The sequence below is a fragment of the Pogona vitticeps genome, chromosome 4 (genome assembly GCF_051106095.1).
Source record: "Pogona vitticeps strain Pit_001003342236 chromosome 4, PviZW2.1, whole genome shotgun sequence".
NCBI lineage: Eukaryota > Metazoa > Chordata > Lepidosauria > Squamata > Agamidae > Pogona > Pogona vitticeps.
Genome location: NC_135786.1, coordinates 52,324,704 through 52,344,316, shown reverse-complemented (window position 1 = coordinate 52,344,316; position 19,613 = coordinate 52,324,704). Strand labels below are relative to the sequence as shown.

Genomic DNA, 19,613 nt, shown 5'->3' with positions numbered 1-19,613 from the left:
TCCGTTCCAATGGGAACGGATTACTGTCCTTAAGCGAAAATCGCCATAGGAAACATCGCTAAGCGAAACGCGGTTCCCCCATTGGAATGCATTGAAACCTTTTCAATGCATTTCAATGGGGGAGGAAAAAAATCACCAAAAATTCAAAAAGAGTCAGAATGAAGCCAGATTTGGTTAACAAAGGGTTTATTAAGTGCATTAACGATTTCAAGCACTCTAAATCCTTTTCAAACAATTTAGCACATTTTAAAAATAGCGAAAACGGAGCTGTCAAAAACATCGCTAAGCGAAACAGGGGGACCTAAATTGTCATCGCTAAGCGAAGCAAGGTCCCAAACATCGGCTATGCGAAATTTCCCCATTGGAAACATCGCTAAACGGAGCGCAAGATCGCTCCAAAAACCTCATCGCTAAGCGAATACATCGTTAAACGGGGCAATCGCTAAGCAAGGCACCACTGTACATTATCATTGCATAGTGCCATAAAGACATTGTTAAAATTTGATTCTGTATATCTCAGAATTGGATATACAGCTATGAAAGTACGATCTTTAGCCCAAGATATATACCTGAACCTACTTGGGGGTTTCAACTAGCAATTAGATCTAGGCTACAGTGTCTTTCTAGGTAAGATCCTGCGTGAGCCTGCTAGAGTCATGCAAATAACTGTCAAGAGCTGATGCACAGGTAGATTGTTTTACAGCTCTTGTATAACTTGGTAATAAGCAACTTTCACAGTAAAACTGTTTCAATTACATTTTGAAAATATTATGTACAGTGGACCCTCTACTTAAGGAATTAATCCGTATTGGAACGGTGGCTGTAAGTCGAAAAGTCTGTAGGTCGAATCTCCATTGACCTACAATGCGTTGAAAACTGATTAATCCCACAACTGGCAGTTTTTATTCTATTTTTGTTCCATTTTGGTTTTTTTCTGGTCTGTAAGTCGATTCTCCGGCTGCAAGTCGAATCTAAATTTTGCAGCCAGAGAAGTCTGTAACTCGAAAAGTCTGTAAGTCGAGCTGTCTGTAAGTCGAGGGTCCACTGTATTCAACATGCCCATACTGAAAAATTTCAATTGTGCTTCAGCGACAAGTTGTGATATATTTTAGAAAAGATTAAACCAAACAATCGGTCTGTACTAAAACCTAATAAATGAAAACCAAGAGTGGAATAAGACAATGTCAGGATTAGTCAGTTACACTAAAAGCCATGGAAAATAAATAAATTTTACTGTATATCTAAAGGCTGCCATGGAGTTGCTGCCATGGAGATAAGTTTTTGCAGGTAAGGATCCAATATCTGGAAGGCCTAGTAACCATTTATCTCACCCCAGAAAGTGAAGAAGGTATCCATATTTGGGTAAACTATGAAAATAGATTCTAAAATGGTCAGTTCCAATAGACCCACACTGCTTAGAGCCTTACAGATTAGCATCAGCACTTCGAGTTGTGTCCAGAGAGAAAAGTATAGCCCATGACAATCTTTAAACACTATTGAGATACATTCCCTTATAATTATGGTTCAGACCACCTATGGCTGTGGAGCACTGAGACTGTAATAATCTAATCTGGATACTAGGGGAACATGGATTATTGTGGTTAAAGTCTGTCTTTCCTGGAAGACCCACAACTGTCAGAACAACTGCATTTATTTAACATGTGTGCTGTGCCACTGATGGCACGAGTATCTATCTATAGGAGAATGTAGAACAGGTATTCCTTTTGGCTGGCAACAGCAGATAATATATAGAATTTATCTCTGGACTGGAGGAGAGGTTTGAAAGATTAAGGGGGGGGGAATGCCCCTTTTCCAGAATTTTTTCCTGGATATTTACATCTCTGATAATGTTCTGCTCAAACTTCCAGCAGGCGGGGTTAGTGCTGTCTAGCAGCTCCATGGTAATACCTGTTTCTTTTGATTTCTCTCTCCTTTGCAGCTCTTCACATGAGGAGTCTCCTGCCTCTCACCCTCTGTATGGGCACGGAGAGTGCAAATGGCCTGGTTGTGAAACTCTCTGTGAGGACTTGGGACAGTTTATCAAGTAAGTGACTTCCTTCTGTGTGGCAGGCTTTTCCCTGCTTCTCTGTTCTTTGATGTAGCCTGAACTTCCTTTTTTGCTATTCACTCATACCATGGACAGAAACGAAAGAGTTGCTGTTACTGAATTGGGAGCATGAGGATGATTTCTTCCCACTGGCAAAAAAAAAATAGATTATGGTTGAGCATTGTATTTCAAAAAAGATTGGTATCCATTGAGCAGTTGCCCTATTATGATTAAAAGTGTATACATACACACACCCCACCTCCATCTCCTTAGAACTTAAGTAGAGACATCTGGCATTGTTATATTCAGAAATACTGACCAGAATACTTTGTGCCTCAGTTCTCCCACCATTAAATATAGTGAGGCCACTCTGATCCTCTTCTGCTAGGTATAGGAAGAGGCCTCTTATACACTTTGCTCAGAGGATACTCAGAGCTGCAAGGCTTCATGGGAAATATAGAAAGGAGGAGGGTGAGGTAGTTGCAGGAAAAACTTTGCTAAAGGATAAGAGGCTGCCTGGGACCCACAGAAATGATCAGGCAGTTGGAGGAGAAAGGAGACATGCTGTAAAGTTTATAGCTCGTCCATGTTAGGAAAAAGCAAAGGGGGTGGGGAAGCACTAGAGAGAAACAGATGGCAGCACGGCAGCCTGCTGACACCGCTTGTGGGCTCTGTCACTGACTGATTAACTCCGCTGTCTAAGAGCCCTCTGCTAGCGTCAGGGTCAAACAAATTGTTTTCACGCTTCGTCAGAGGTTTACTTAATTAGTTCATTTGCAATTAGATCTCTTTGTAGCCAAGATTTTTAGCAAAGACATCAGATGAAACTGACGGGTTTTCTTTTCTTTCTTGTTCAGGATTTTCCCCCCTTCTGTGCTTTTCTGCTACACATTGCTACCCACTCCCTCCTCGTGCACTTCTATGTCTCCTCAGTTTCATCCCCCCCACATACACCCTCCACTACCTTTGAGCAGAATGTGGTGGGGGTTGAAAATTATGACGGTTGGAGTTGTTAGGAAGCACAGCCTGTGTGTCTAATCAATGTTTGTATGGTTTCCTTCTGTAAACTAAGCATTTCAGCAAATCTTGCAAGCCCCACTTGCCTTTCACTACCAAAGGATCAGTGTTACTAGCCAACAGCAACAGACTTGAGGCAGATGGTCAGGTCACTTGTGTGTTCCTTCAGAGGCCACCCTAGCCTTCTGCATATGGATGGAGGAAAGCCCGAAATGCAGAATTGATTCCACCTGAGCTGCTATATGTAATTCTGGTCTGCAAATAACCTCCTAGTATTAGAAAGGCACATTCTGCTCTTCCAGCACCCTCTTGACATTACTTAGAATAGTAAGAAACTGTGCATATGATGTTACTTAATAACTAAACCAAGACCTTTCGACAAAAATGAATCTTATTCCCGAGATTGCTTCCATCTGATTCTTTAGCTGACATAAAAAAATACTTAAATTTACAGCTTAAAAGTGCAAGCTTTGAAATGGAAATTGAAGTTGAGGCTAGCTGTAGTTTTGTTAAACTTGGTACGATCAAAACATTATGATTAGAAATGGACACGAACTGTGGTTCACCGTGGTGTCCAGACGGGTGTTCCATGGACACCACACACTTCCCTCCTCTGCTGCTGTGTGATCGCCCACTCACTGGCTGCAGCATGCTTCCCTTCCCTGCTTCCTCCATACGATTGCCCAACCACTGGCTGTATCGCACTTCCCTCCTCTGCCTTCTTTGTACAATTGTCCACTCACCCGCAGTGCCATGGGCTCCCTGTCCTGCCTCCTTGTCTCAATGGACAATCGTGTGGAGAAGGCAAAGGAGCAAAGTGCACTGCAGCCAGTGAGTGGGAAGTTGTGCAGAGGAGGTGGAGGAGGAAAGTGCAAGGTGCCTGTGGAACACCTGTGCAGGTGCCAGGCCAAACCACCGAATCACAGCTCATGGCCATCTCTAGTTAGCTGGGAAGGCAAGATTTTGGAACATTGCCCTACCCCCAAAGTATTTGTGTGTCACTCTGGATTGAACCGTGACCTACAAGAAACATTGTTTAAACACCAAACAGAAAGTTGCTGCCAGAAGTAACACACTCGGGAAACTGGCTGGCTCAAACTGGGGTGCACATCCACAAGCAATAGGAACAACAGCTTTGTCCCTGTGCTATCCACAGCAGAATATGGTAGTGCTGTATGGTATAAATTTTATGTGACTATGGAGAAGTTAAATCAATCCAGCACTTATGTGCATGCAATTTATTTCCCACTGTGTGAATGAAAGAATGTTTAGCAAATGGCTGAGATTGCGCTGTTGAAGTAGCCTGGTTCTGGTCAACAATAGTCTGATTATCTGAACATTTTAATTTGTTTTTAATTTTACTTGCATTTCATATATGCTCATAATTTTAAATTGTGCAGTTCTCTGACATAGATAAAGAAAGATCTGTGTTACAGATCTAAGCTTGGTGGCAACTGCCTTAAAATGGAGAGAGTTTTGTTCAGGAAAAGCAATATACATAGAAGCTCCTGTTATAAAAGATAAAATAAAATTCATGATGTGTCCACCTGTTTTGGCTGAAGACAAATGCTGTGAGAAAAACTGGGGACATAGGAATGTTGTTGTTCTCACCGATCTACATGATGCAATTCCAGACGTCTACCTAACCTTCTGGTTGTTTCTCTTATAATATAGAATAATTTCATTACTGTAGGGCATTTAACTTCCTCTTTATGTTGCCACTGTGAAGTAATGGATAGTGTTAGATCTGAACTGCGAAATCGTGAACTCAGATTCCTGATCAGTAATGATGCTCAGTAATTCAAAGACGTTGAGCAAACTGGCCTGTCTAAGAATAGTCTATCCTAGTGTGAGGAGAAAGTAGGATAGCCTTATGTGCATTGCTGTAAGCCCTTCAGAAGAAGACTGAAGTATGATAAATATCTTTTGAAGAATGTATTACGTAGCTAGCAGAGCCTGAATTGCATCTTTAAAACAGCGTATTTTAAAAAGTTTAAATAAATGGGCAAAAGGTATAAAAGGAGCTCATTCAATAAAACCATGATATATTTTGTTTTCAGACACCTCAATACAGAACATGCACTTGATGACAGGAGTACAGCTCAGTGTCGAGTTCAAATGCAAGTGGTACAGCAGCTGGAAATACAGGTGAGTGTTAATACATGCTATTAACTATATTTAGTTCAAGCCAAAATCCTTAATCATAGGAAGATCAAGAAGCTGTCTGATGGTAGCAAGATCAAGGTGCATTCGTATGCATAACAGGCCAATTTGGAGTCCTTTTATACTGGTGTAAGGATTACATTAAGATTATCTAAGGGCTATTTCCCACAGGTGATTTTTATAGCCTCTTCCTTTGTAGAAATTCCTGACCTGTCCTCTGCCATGAGTATCCTCATAACTCTATGGAGAAACACCACCAACATTTGCCAATTTCACAGAAGAACTTGATTCACTGTTGAAAGGATGACAGTCACCATGGCTTGTCTCTGTGCCACTGAATTCACATTTCATTTCTCCACCTGTCAGTGGGTGTGTGCCTGATGATGGGCTAGAGAATTGCTTACATCTAGGAAGAACATTTTCTTAGTAGTTTAAGGCTTTGTTGCAGCAAGCTTTTTCACACTTCCTCAAACAAGTTTTCTCAACAGCAAATTCTGCTGCAGCAAGTTTTCTCACCTTTTGCATACCTGTCAACTCAAAAAGGAACCTGCAGTGGAGAAATGTGTTTTAAGAGGCTTAATGCCAGTAAAACTAAACACTTGATGCACTACTTTATCTGGTATGCTTGGAGTGTTATAGGAATAATGCAGCCTAAAAAGCACAGACAGATCAGGGATGGTTATGGCTTTCATTGTTCTTTTTACATCTCCTTAGTTTTGAAGGGGAACTTGGACGCCTGAATCAATCAGAGATGAGTCCCGTAATGCCTGCTGAAATTGGCAGCCTTTGAGCAGGATAATCTCAGAATAATATAAAGATTCTTGTAATCTGGAAGTTCAGTTCCATGGTTACAGAAAGAGATACACTGCAGGAATATTGACAGATGTGTCAATGACTGTCCTATACCAGAATTAGCATTAGAAGAAATAAGTAAAAAAAGCAGCAGCATTTGTGCTTCACTCAGTCCTGTAATACATAACTAAACTCAGGATGTAATGTCAGTGTGATGATTGTTTTCCCATTCCCACAAAGTGACAGTAGGGGAAGAACAGTGGAATCTGCAGCATAGTGGAATTATATCATATGTTCTGTGTTAGCAAGTAATGCCAGGAGGGAAAGGAAGTGCTGATGTAAGGAGTGGCAGCCACACAGTTCCTGAAGTGCTTCATTTGAAGCTGAGAAAAACTATAGAAATATACAACAAGGACATAACATGCAAATTAGAAGAGAACATTGTAAGGGATGGCGATAGAAGATTTTGCTTTTGTGCTAAATGTTATTGTTGTATCTATAACCAGTAAAGCAGCATTTGCTCATTGATCCGTAATTATTGCATACGATAGGAAATAAACAGGGAACACAACTGCATTTCTGTTTCTCTCTTGCCAGTGTTCTCAAATTTTAGCCCTTTTTTTTTTCTTGGTGGACTCTGGAGGAGTTGAGTGGAGCAGGGGGATCTTTTTTCCATGTTGTTAGATTGTGTATGTGCAGAGCAGCATGAGGATAAAAGGAGCACCATTCTCTGGAACATGACTCTCTGTAGCAGTAGGATTAGTGGCGGAGGAAAGAGAGTACCAAGGAGCCAGCCAGCTATAACACACAATGCAGTCGGCCTCTGTTGGAAACTAAACTAAATCTGTGGTTGTAGATGGGGTGCCTGGAAGAGAATGTAGAGACATGCCAAAAGAAAATATTAAATTAGAAAGGAATGTAGCACCCAGAGAACAGAGTTAAGATTGTTACATACCCTTAGTCAAACCGTATGATTCTGTCCTGTTTCCAAACACTCACTAAAGCAAAAGTTTGAAAGCAATTACTGAAGCTTAAAAGGGGGAATGTGGGGAAGAGACTCTTTTTAAGGGGGTAGAAACTCCATGTGTGAAAAGGAGAACCTGCCACCAGAACTCCTAATTATAAAGTTTTCACTGCAGAGCTCCTGCTGTGTCGGCAGCAAGAGTGTCTGCATCACAAGAGTGGATCTGTCAGCTCTAATGAGAGCTGCAATAGTGCCAGAGCATCCTTGCATCAGAGCTTCTCAAACTTTCAGCAGACTCCACTCTGGATGTTGCCTTTAACTCCTGCTGCACTGGCCTCAGGTCCTTTTGTTGTGTCCAAGAATTCTAGGCCATGTGGAAAAGGAGAGAAATGCCCTCTTTGGGTGTGTCCTACATTCTGCATAGGGGCCCATCAGGTCAGAGAGGAACTGAGGCAAAGTTTGAGGGGAGCACACAGAAAGAGAAGGTGACACAAAGGAGAGGATGTCAGATCCCATTGCTTCGGCAGCGCTCAAACTCTCTCGCTGTGCCACAGCGAATATTTCACCCTTCTCCGCACACTGAGAAATAAACACACACTCCAGGAGCATGCAATTAAAGCAATGTTGCACATCTGGAGAGATGGATAGGCAGGTGAGCGCGTGGTTTGAGAAAGGCATGATGGGAGTGATAGATGACTAAAATGAAGTTGTGGGAAGGGAAAAAGATGTTGAAAAGATGGAGCAGTAACAAAATGAAAGACCCACGTCCAAAGGAGAGCAGAAGTGGAGGTCTGACCTGAAGGATTGCAGAAGGGGTAGATGGTACAAGTAGTCTAGTAGGCCAGATTGGGAATGTGAGGATTTTGATACCTGAAGAGACAGCAGGGCATAGGCTTTAATGGATGGAAATGAGAGCCTCTGAGTGCGAGAGAAAGATAATGGATGAAAGATGCTTTGGAATGTTGAAGTTCTGCATGCAGATATATGGCTTCTTTGTCAGGAGTAGCTTTTCCTGTCTTTGTGCACCTGAAGCCCAATCTCTTACAGTGAGATCAGTGGCACTGCTCAGCAGATGCACTAGAGCAGAAAACACCACCACCACACATCCTGATCCTGATATCGAATAGAAGAAGGCAGCTCTTAGAGGCCTGGAAATGTGATACCCTACCTAGATTTGTGGCTCTCAGAAAAATTCACTGCTAGTGGAGAATTAGAGAAGATGGCAGGTTTTTGCTTCCAGGGATGGCGGGCCCTAGGAAGACAGCTCAGCAAGACCTAAAGGGAACAGCCTTGTACTGTCACATTTCTGCATGCAGCAAGCATTAGTGAAGACAAGAGAATGGCACGTCCACTCTGAGGTGAAATAGAGCAAGCAAAAAGAGGTGTCAGTGACCTCTTCTGATGGAGAAGAAGCCATTCAGGGGCAAAGACTGTCAAGTAAACTGTCAGCCTGTTCACATTTCTGAATATATGAGCCAAGTAAATTGAACTGATGGGGGAATCACCTTTTTCAAACAAATGACTTCTTCCTTATTTCTCTTTACAGCTTGCTAAAGAGAGTGAACGTCTCCAGGCAATGATGGCCCACCTCCATATGAGACCTTCAGAGCCAAAGCCCTTTAGTCAGCCTGTAAGCAGCACTCTTTATCTGTTCCTCGTCTGTATGTCTCTAATTTTATTTTGTTTTCTGATAGGAATTGTCAACTTCCCAAGCCTCAAATCTATATTGTCCTGGCAGAGCTACCCAGAGTTGGGCAAAGTCTGGCTGTAACATCACAGTTTCCTCACAATAGGAGGGACTTTTCCTCCAGATAAAGATTCAGTAGGATTCAATACGAAGGCACTACATTGTGAGAATGCCAAGATACTACCGTCTGATTGAATCTGCTACTATTGGCAGATTCACCACTACTTTTCACTCCTTGAAGAATCTTCTTACTGTATTTCAATCAAATTGTCTATTTTACACACAAGAGATCACTGCAGGTTAAATCATGGAGGGCTGGGTAAAATGGTATTGTCAGCCAGATAGTGCACACAGATTATTAGTTAGTTATCTCTGTTTTATTAAATTATACTTATTCTAGCAATTGTCTCCAGATCTTTCTCTGGGCCCATGCTTCCATTTCCACATAATGTTTTACAAGGGCATAGTTCAAACTGTATAGCTAGGTAAGCTCCTCAGAGCAAGCACGTGCTCTACCAATGGTTCTATATAAATAATGTCCTTGGTTGGCAAATCACTCATTGTCTCTATTTAGCTGGACCATGTGAGAATTTTAATGTAACAAGGGTCACAGAGTATGTCCATACATCCAAGATTGTCTTTCCTTCCTTCTAATTTTTACCCCGCCTTTGTCCTGAAAAAAGACCCAAGGCAGCTTACAGTATTGAAAGACAATATTTAAAGTTTAAACAATGATTAGACAATGATGGTTAACATCACTAAATGACTCTATTTAATGCTAAGAACAATTAGTATAAAGAGAAATCTTGCACCATTAAAAGACAACATTAAAGCTAGGAATAATATGTATGCAAATATTAAAAAGAAAACAAAAGTCACTCTGAGAAATGGAGAACCCAAAAATGAAAAACACAATAACAATCCCTCTAAAAATCACACACAGGTAGCTAATTGCTGAGGGAAGGCTTGCCTGAAGAGAAAGGTCTTTGCCTGCTTGTGGAAGGACAGCAAAGATGGGGCACAGAAATAGTGAAGACAATGGACTAGGATAAGACAGGTTGTGCTTATGCCATAGTCATGCTAGAATTGTTGATCCTGGGGGGAAAAACATCCATTACAAAGATTAGTGCCAGACACATGGACTGGTGTGGAAAGAAAAAACTGAAAAGCTCTGCTTACTTGGGATTTGGAAGTGTTGAAACGGGATCTTGAAATAAAACCAGATACGAACCTACTCTGAAGTTGCCTGCAGTATAAGGTTCAGCATTGGCACCTTCCTGATCCATTCTCCACTAACTGTTTTATCAGCTATTCCGTGATATTTGAGACATACTGTACACCTATCAGGAAAACCAACTGGTGACATGCTTGGTCTATGCTTTTCTGAGATCTTAGTGTGCATCAGCCTGTGACTCTGATGGAAGAATATCATTAAGAAAAATACTTAATTTGTTTCCCTTGTCTTTCCACAATAGCCCCCATCATGGTTTTGAAAGTCCTTCCTGTGGTTGAAATTTGAGGAAGGGCATGAATAAAACTTAGCTGTTCACTGCACTAGAATCGTGCATGTATTTATTTTAATAAAACATTTATATCCTGCCCTGCTCTGAGTAATACAGAGGAGAAATCCACTACAGTGGATAAATCCTATCATCTATTTTGTAATGAGAGATAAAACCAAAGGTGTGTTCCATGTGGCCATCCTGAAGATTTCTGCTAGGGAGACACTGGCCAAAAAGCTACAGATGTGATCCTTGCTCTTATCAAATGAAACATAAGGCTGTGGCCATTGGAGGTTTCATTGCACCATATATTGTGATCATACCAGCTCGAATTCACTTGGCTAGGGTTTGCCTATACAAGTTGTCTTTTTCATTTTGTTTCATTTCGTTTTGAAAAAGTTTGTGATGGCTTGGAGCCTGAGAAAACCCTCCATCCTTTTTGTGCTCATCCCTGCCTACTTTTGTCTACAGAGGCTTTTCTCTGAGTGTCCTAATATTTTCACTGTTAGAGCGTGGCTGCTAGAAGGAACATTCTTAGTATCACCACCACCACCATGGAATTAGTCCCCAGAGATTTTTGCTTGCCACCAACATTGTGTTTTTTCCATTGCCAGGTTACAGCTTCTTCACTGAAACCACAAGGTTTCAAATATTTGCTATTTATATCCCTGTTACATGGTGATAGTTTTAATTCCTGTTTTAATTTCTTGGCTAGTTTGAATACCTCTTTTTATAGTGTTTTAGCAGGTTAAATTTGCATCGTATTTTAAAATTTTAATATTTGTATTTATGTCAGAATTTGAGTTGGGTTTTGTGTGTTAGTTTTAGCTTGTATTTGATTGTACTGTACTGTATTGTACAGTAATTATATGTTGCTTAGAGAACCTGTTTTAAATATGACATGCAATTAATTAAATATTCTGCTGACACATCTGTGGCAGTGTTATAAATTCTATTTTAAATGAAACCCAAAGACGATGGCCATCTTCTTGCAATGAAGAGGAAATAATTTATTGCATCTAGGTTACGGTTTAGGCAATTCCATAGAAAGTGATATCACGGTTACTAAAAGAAGATACTGTTGGCCAAAATGTCCTTTGATCAGATTTTGCCCCAGCCACAAGCTCAGTGGGATTTAATGCATATGAATACAGTGGGGTCTCTACTTAAGAACGTCCCTACTTAAGAACAATCCAACTTAAGAACAGCTCCATTTGCTAAATTTTGCTTCTGCTTGAGAACAGAAATCCAAGATAAGAACAGGAAAAAAAACCTTTCCTGCTATTTTTTAAAACTTAGGTCATCTTAGGTTAAAAAAAATTCTCCCCCTAGTGGTAGAGTACGTATTAACCAGCTTTGCATTAGTTCCTATGGGAACTAATGCTTCAATGTACGAACACACCTCTACATAACAAAAAAACAGCCAGAACGGATTAATTGGTTTTCAGTCCATTCCTATGGGAAATTTTGCTTCAACTTAAGAATGTTTCAACTTAAGAACACCATTCCAAAACCGATTAAGTTCTTAAGTAGAGGTTCCACTGTGGTTTCTATGAACGGAAAAGAGCAGATACGGATTAAATGGTTTTCAATGCATTCCTATGGGAAATGCAGATTCATAAGAACTTTTCAACTTGAGAACCATCTTCCAATACGGATTAAGTTCTTAAGTAGAGACTCCACTGTACTTGGTTCTCAGCACACATGCATAAACATGGACCACATGTGGACAGCCTACTGTCTTATAGCATATGTTCCCCACTCCACTCTGTGGCTATCATTGCTGAACAACCCTTACAGCATGGTGGAATTGGCTTACCATCACTGAACATTATTCCTTTGAAGGTTTAGCTTCTTTGTTGTTTAAAAAACATTTACCCTAATAGCAACAAGCATTATGGGTTTCGTTTTGAACTTTTGTTGGAGGAGATGCAATATTGTGCTGCATGTCTGCATAGTTCTTTTAAATGATAAAGGGTTTGAAGATACAGCTTTGTATAGTGTGATGGAATTCAGTCCAATTGGTCACAGGTCCATAACAGGATGCATGTATTAGTCTGCTGCAGAGAGCTTAAGTGGAAATATGGTTCTCTTAAGTGAATTTTTTCAGTCATCTTTATTGATAAGGAAGCCACCGTTACTCAAATGCTTTATCCAAATGAACTTTTCTCTACACGCCTGTGGCTTTGAGCTGATTTTAACCATGTATGTTTTTTCATCCTGTTTGAGCAGCTTAATCTGGTTTCCAGTGCTACCCTCTCCAAGAGCACTTCTGACACCTTCCCTGATGGATTACCTCATCCCCCCACCTCTGCAACTGCACCCATTACTCCATTACGGCAGGGTCCTTCTGTCATCAGCTCATCCACTTTACACAATGTAGGGCCCATTCGCAGAAGGAACTCAGAGAAGTTCTGCACACCAATTTCCTCAGGTGAGAGTAGCTGGGGGAGTGATAGCTGCAACACATGCTTTGTTCAAATTGTGCTTAGCTGTATATTGCCTTGCTTTTATTCATAACTTTCTTTCTCCCTCCTAGAACTTGCACAGAATCACGAGTTTTACAAAAATGCAGATGTCCGCCCCCCCTTCACATATGCCTCACTTATTCGACAGGTGAGCAGTTCATTGTTTTTGGGAGAGGTACAAGAGTTTTTGGGAGAGGTGCAAGAGCAGTAGTTCCCAGTCCTGTGTAATCCAGGTGTTCTTGGGCTGCAACTCCCAGAAAACCTGGCCAGCACAGCTAGTGATGAAGGCTTCTGGGATTTGCAGTTCAAGAACACCTTGGTTACCTAAAGTTGAGAACCACTGGCTTAGAGCCATTGTTCATGCTTATCTTGAATGCTTTTTGTGGCAAACAGATGTGGTTGCCAGTAATAAATTATTGAATTTTGCTTCTTTTTCCTGACCCTGTGAAGTGCAGTTTGGATCAGTGGTTGAGGTAAAATTATCGCTGTTTTGAAACATGGAATTGTGTATTTGCTGTTCTACAGAATCTCTCTGGTTTTACATATCCATATGTACTCTTTTTGTGTTTCACTCTGTATCTGCTGTACCTCTTAAAATCAACACAAAGCATAATACTAGTGAAGATAAAAGGATGACAGGTGTACATTATTTCTCTTTTTATCTGACCTTTGTTGCATACAGAGATGTGGAGGTCCACGTTTGTGTATCTTGTTGCTCCCTAACTTTACAACAGCCATCCACAACCTAGTGCCCTCTGGATGTTTTTGACTACATTTTCCAGCATCTCACTGACATTTCACTATATTGCTGAGGCTAATGGAACTTGAGGTCCACAACATCTGAAGAGTACCAAGTTGAGAAAGGGCATCATTGTGACATAAAAACTAAAATCCTGTTGCATTGCATAGTAAGTCACAAGTAGAATAAGCTTATATGAATCAATGGAACTTACAAAGGAGTTGGCTCATCAAATCCCCACTGATTCAGTGGGCCTACTCTAGTGTGACTTACTGCACTAAGCAACAGGATTTCAGCCATTGGCTTTGTCCTCCTTTGCAAGACTAGATGAAGAGCTACATGATTTCCTCTCAGCAGTGATTTTTATCAGCATCTGTATTATAGTTGCTCTGACATGGAGGTTATGTAGTCCCCTAGCTGAATGATGCATTAACCAAAAAATACAGGGGGTGGTGCTGAAGAGAGTTTTCAGAAATATGATATGCTGAACTTGCACTCAAGCTCTGTGTGACTATCTTTTGGGATTTTCAAAACCTACTCAGCAGTATAAATAATACTGAAATCATTTCTGCAAAATTACTAACCTTGTGCCTATTAACTGAAGTTTTCATGAAGAGGTTTATTTTACCAACACTATTTCCTGATTAGTGGAATCTTTGTGGGGATTAAAATAGCCTTTCTCTATAAGTCACCGGCTTCAGACTGGCACACATTTTAAATACCCCATTTACATGAGGAAGGGAGTAATGTTAACAGGGGGTTCTTCCTGTACTGCTTTGTTCCTGATGGTATAACATAAGTAGTAATATTTGTGTGTTAGAGTATAAGTAGTAGAGTTCATAAATACCATTCCTAGTGGACCATAACAACTGAAAATACCTTTCAGCCATAGCTTTCAGGCACAGCAGGTGGATTTTTTGTATATGTCACAGTTTCTTGGATGAACTGCAACCTTCTGTCTCCAGAGCTGCCAACAGCACATCTTTGACAAAAGCTAAATTCTCTGAGGTGAATGGCTTCTATTGCTCCTTCGTGGTACTGTATTGTATAACCATCTCCTTTCCCTGGTGAATTGAAGTAGTTGCTGCAGCATGGACTAGAGGCTATAGTAGTCTTCAGAGACCATGTCCTACAGGCTTGTTCTCTTCTGGTTAAAAGCATGCCTTTATTCTGCATGTAGATATATCCTTAAGAGGAGACTTATTAATACAATCATTTATATCGCCTATTTGCCTTTTAAATTCCAGACAACAAGACTGAATTAGAGTGGCTTCTGCGATTCAAGAACTAGTTATGTTCAGACCCAAACTTGTCACACACATTCCTTAATCAAGCCATAGTGTGGGAATATACGCAAGATAATTTCTCATCTCTCCCTTCCCAGGTTCTGAGTGTATGCAGTGATGGTTATAAAAGCGCCCAGTCAGATCAAATGACTGTATGGCCCACTGTCCAGCTAGGTTTAGGCTAATAATCACAAATGAGGCATAGTGACTATTACCCCTCATTGCTAGCAAGTAATTGGACGTGTATTATGTCTGAGTTAGAGCTTTCTTTTTAGCTGCTGTGACTAACTATCATTTGGCTTCCATAGATTTGTCTTAACATTTTAAATGTTTCTAAAACTATTTAAACTGACAGTCACCACTGTGATATTTTTGTCTGCAATCTGCTGTTATTTTATTATAAACGGATTCACTGAAATTACACAATTTCTACTCATTTTTCTAAAAGACTAATTTACCATCTTCATGCGGTTCACAATCTTACATACTTGAATTTTAATGGCAAATAGAATCGTAGCAGAATTAATCACAGCCACTAAATTTCTGTGGTGTGACAGTGGCAGCATATTTGGGAGTGGTATGCCCCACTAGATTCAATATGGTTCAGTGTGGCCCTCAACCGTGGGAAGTTGCCAGCTCCTGCTTAATCATATTCCACTTCTTTAAACATCTAATGATACCTTTTCATTACTGAGTTTATATTTTTGTAAATGTGATTGCACATGGTGCTTGGTGCATAGTCTGAGTCAGGTTAACAAATGAAAGACCTGGCCTGTTCTCTGTTGCCCTTTTGATGCCAGAGATATGGGATAAGGATGAAAGAAAGAAAGAAAGAATGGACCATTTCATTCAGTTGCCCTTGATCTGCATAACTGAGATGAGAATCACAGAATTCAAATTCAATTCTAGCTAATCTGTCCAGATCTGATCCAGTACAATTCCTGGTTTGGAGCAATGGTTGTTACATTTTCCGCAATCAGTCATTCTATTCCCCTGCATCTTGGTTCTTTCCATGCATTAACATGTTCTCACCGTAACCTAATGTTTTCCCCCAAGTTAGTTGAAAGATGGGCAAAGTGTTCTAGTTCAGTGATTTTGCTGAGCTAGTAATTACTGGGTTTTTTTTTCTGAACAGCCAAGTCTACAAAATGTGACGCAGGGTATTCGTGCATTGGCTTGAGGATATTTTCTGCTACATAAAAATATGTTATAGTGTGCTGCCATATTCTGTAGATGCAACTGCATCTATCTATGGAGATATGAGGGGCCTCTAAATGACGAAAACTGTAATATAGTCCCCATACCTAAGCAATTGTTGCGTTTTACAACCAGGTGAATGTGACTTGGTCACTGATGAGTGGGGCAGAAGGAAAACTAGTTTTTGGTCACTTGGGAATCTGATGTATTAGGTTCTAATATGTTACAACAGTTTCTGAAATAAAGTTTATGTGGCCATTACCAAGGACTGTGTATCTCTATACCAGAAGCTGTAGCTGAGAATGTAGACCTCTTGAGTAAAGACAGCATTTCACACTTGTTGCAGTGCATCTATCCTAAAATGGGTGCACTAAATTATGAGTTTAGTTTCCAGACAGGGTTAAGCTTCTTCACTTCCTTTTCCAATTAATTAATTGAAGTGCCTGTTCAATCCATAATGCATATCTGGCTTTTACTATCTTGGTTTATAACCTTGATGTAATTTCCTTGAAGTCTCTCAGGATTCTCTTGTACCTTTAAGTTGAGACTATATTGGAACTAGTTCATACATGCCTGGGCATTACTCTCAGTGTCTTATTATTCAGTTTGATTTTTGTTGGTTCCACGAAGGTGTATTGCTGTAATGTTACCAGGGCAATGTTGTATTGTCTGTTCTTTCACGCCTTCCATTTTTCACCTGATATCACAGTCCTCTGCTCCAGAGCATAAATATGTTGACTTGCCCTAAATTCAGCTTTTTAATGTGTAGTTGAAAGGTGCTACACATACACTAATTGTTTGCAGAATTTTCCCACATATCCTTGTAATTGTACATCTGCAAAAAGCTATTTGGCTGACATCTGGCAGTTAACTTTTTGTCTTGTTTAAATGCAGGCTATCCTTGAGACACCCGACAGGCAGCTAACATTGAATGAAATCTACAATTGGTTCACACGGATGTTTGCCTATTTCAGGAGAAACACAGCTACCTGGAAGGTAAAGCTTAGCCTAGGATTTATGTACAGTCTTGGGGAATACACACAGCTTCTCCATAATATCACTTTTCATAGTATGCCACTCTATTTTAAGTACTAAAGTTAGAAGGCATATAACAAAATTGATGCCAAAGCTATTTTTGTTAGAAGATGTGCTCTGAAGAGTTGAGGGATGGTTGCTAGGCAGCCATGAGTACCCATATCTGAGATGCATCTTGTATCTTAGTTACAAAGATGATCTTGGGAATTATGTGGAACTTAACATATTGTGGCATATCAAAGTATTCACTTGGTCCACAACCTGCTAATTGTTTCATTTTAGAACAGTACAAGAGGATGGCAAAAATTCTCTGGGGATGTGTACTGTACATGCTAGCATTCTGCTTTTATTTAGATTTGGTAAAGAATGCTGATTTAGAAATAGCATTTACATGGCACCAACCTGCAGATCCAGATTCCATTTCCCACTCCATTTCCATATTTGACTTTGCAAATCCAGTTCTGTGTTAGAACTTATGATGATGAGAGATATGCTGGTAAAAGGGGAATCCATAATGACAGATATACTGTTTCTGTAGTATGCTGTGTCTACCTGAGGATGACTCTAGGTGGTGGAGTGAAACAGATAAAGTGATGTTTGAGTGACTACTTTCATCCTACTTTCCTACTTTATTTATAATGTGTGAGGAGGGTTTCTCTTCCTCACTTTCCTCTGCAGTGTGATGGACATTTTGTATAGGTATGATGAGCAGGCCTCTCCTTCAGGCGTTATCCAGTATGTACCACACAAATTGGCAAAGCAGGTGAATTAATCACTCTGTTTTTGTGTTGTCTTTTTGATTCTGCTTTTTGCTGCTGCCAACAACAAAAAAAGGCTAAGGCTAACTCAGGAGAAGGAGCTGGGATTAATGGACACCGCCTTCTTGAGTAGAGGGAGTGCTAGTAGAAAAATCCCACCTAACCTCCTTGTTTCTGTAGCTTTTTTTCCCTGGGCTACTTAGCTGCAGTGTGTTCTAATGAGAAAGTTACAGATCTTCGTCAAAACTGACAAATTGAGAATTTAGTGTAAAACGTGTCAAATAGCATGGGTGGTGACACAGGATAGAGAATTATGTTCCATCTTTCAGAAGAATCTGTTTCAGACCTCAGAGGTGGGGGCAGTGATATGTGGGTAGGTGACAACAGCATGTGACCAACCTGTTCCATTAGAAGGCAGCAGAAATAGGTCTATAGCTCTATGCACGTGGCTTGGCTACAGGAAAAGCAGAAGGGAAGTTAGAGATGCCAGAAATAGAAAATAAGGTTAATGATAACCTGGGGGCTCATACCTCACCGCACATGGCAAATAGAAGATGCCTCAGTCAAGTTAGCTACCATTCAGGTTGGTTTTCCAGAGCATTGGGAGTTCTCCACAGGATACAGAGAGTCTCCTGAGAGAAAAGTGTGTATGTGAGTGCACGAGCAAATTGCTACTATTTAACTTTCAGTCTTTGGGAAGAAGAAAATGAGAAAATAACTGACATTTTGCAATTAAAAATTATTTTGTGCATGAAACAGGCTTCATCGGACCTTGACATGGTCCTATGTCCAACTTAAATTCTTTATGGAATGTTAGTGAAATCCTGACCTGTTGATATTTCCATTTCTCCATCTGTAAAAAGTAAAAACTGGGAGGTATCCATTTCCTTTGTAGTCACATACATATCTAGTTCAATTTGAGGTCTTGAATGCTATTAGAATTAATATCTTGGTGTATATTTATCTCTCTCACCTTATTTATAACTCTCTCTTGAGCCTACTCAGGTCCCCAACTGGACTTCATTAATGAGTCCACAGCTTACACAGTTTCTCTTTCAAAAGCATAAATTGCCAATAGGAGTTTGGTTTTTGTGTGTGTAAGACAATGGAGGGGGAGTTTAATTCTGAGGCATTCTACATAACTTGCATGAAGAATGCCCCAGTTTCATTCCTGGGCAGTTCCAGGAAGGACTACGAATCTGGAAGTCTGGAGAACCCTTGTGAGTCAGTGTAGACAGTGGCTTTATGCTGACTTGGTAAAAGGCAGTTCTTCATTGTGGTCTTAATGAATCATACATACGGGTTCAGTGCAGAAAGCGGCCTTGGAACTTTCTAGAACCTGGGGAGAAGCATTTTTCCCTCCCCCAGCACCACTGTACATAACTAGGCACACCCTAGCGGCTCTCACCTAGTCACCCTCTGTCCACTGCACAAGCAGCATCTCACTGTAGGCTTGCTTACCTAGAATTCTATAATTCTTTGAACTGTAAGTAGTTCTTTGCCTCTTCTACTTTCTCCTCTTCCTCCAACCTTGTTTTAAAAAAACAGTATTAGTGTTATTTTAACATTTTTAAACTTCTTCTGTTTCCCACCACAATTTTATGGCTTCCAGAGAACTTTTTAAGAAGTGTGTTGTTTGTGAGACACAAACTGATGGACATAATAAATGCCTGTTTTTTCTAGGTAAGAGATGCATTACACAAAAATCTAAAATTTGTAACGGCTTTACCCATGTCACTCTGAAAAATTGCCTCACCATGCTGCAATCTTATCTCTGGGAAAAGTCTGTGAAATCCATAAACTCAGGCCCTCTACTGCTAGAGAGCCTGCAAGCAGTACAGAATTCTTCAGAGCAACAGAGCCCCTGAAAAACATAAATATTCCAACCTTGGACAATCTGTTGACTGCAGAATCTACTTTGGTTTTGGCACCAACTTCAATGTTGGTATCAAAGGCTT

At 40.4% G+C, this 19,613-nt stretch overlaps 1 protein-coding gene across 3 annotated transcripts in view; it reads left to right on the top strand.

The window, feature by feature from the left end:
• Positions 1-19,613, top strand: part of FOXP4 (forkhead box P4) — a 170,857-nt gene that overhangs the window by 128,174 nt on the left and 23,070 nt on the right. For all 3 annotated transcript variants that reach the window (XM_020796423.3, XM_020796408.3, XM_020796432.3), the window contains exons 8-13: positions 1,940-2,044; positions 5,125-5,212; positions 8,530-8,613; positions 12,405-12,606; positions 12,712-12,788; positions 16,757-16,858. In XM_020796423.3, the coding sequence (XP_020652082.3) occupies positions 1,940-2,044; positions 5,125-5,212; positions 8,530-8,613; positions 12,405-12,606; positions 12,712-12,788; positions 16,757-16,858 (658 nt within the window). The remainder of the gene's footprint in view (positions 1-1,939; positions 2,045-5,124; positions 5,213-8,529; positions 8,614-12,404; positions 12,607-12,711; positions 12,789-16,756; positions 16,859-19,613) is intronic.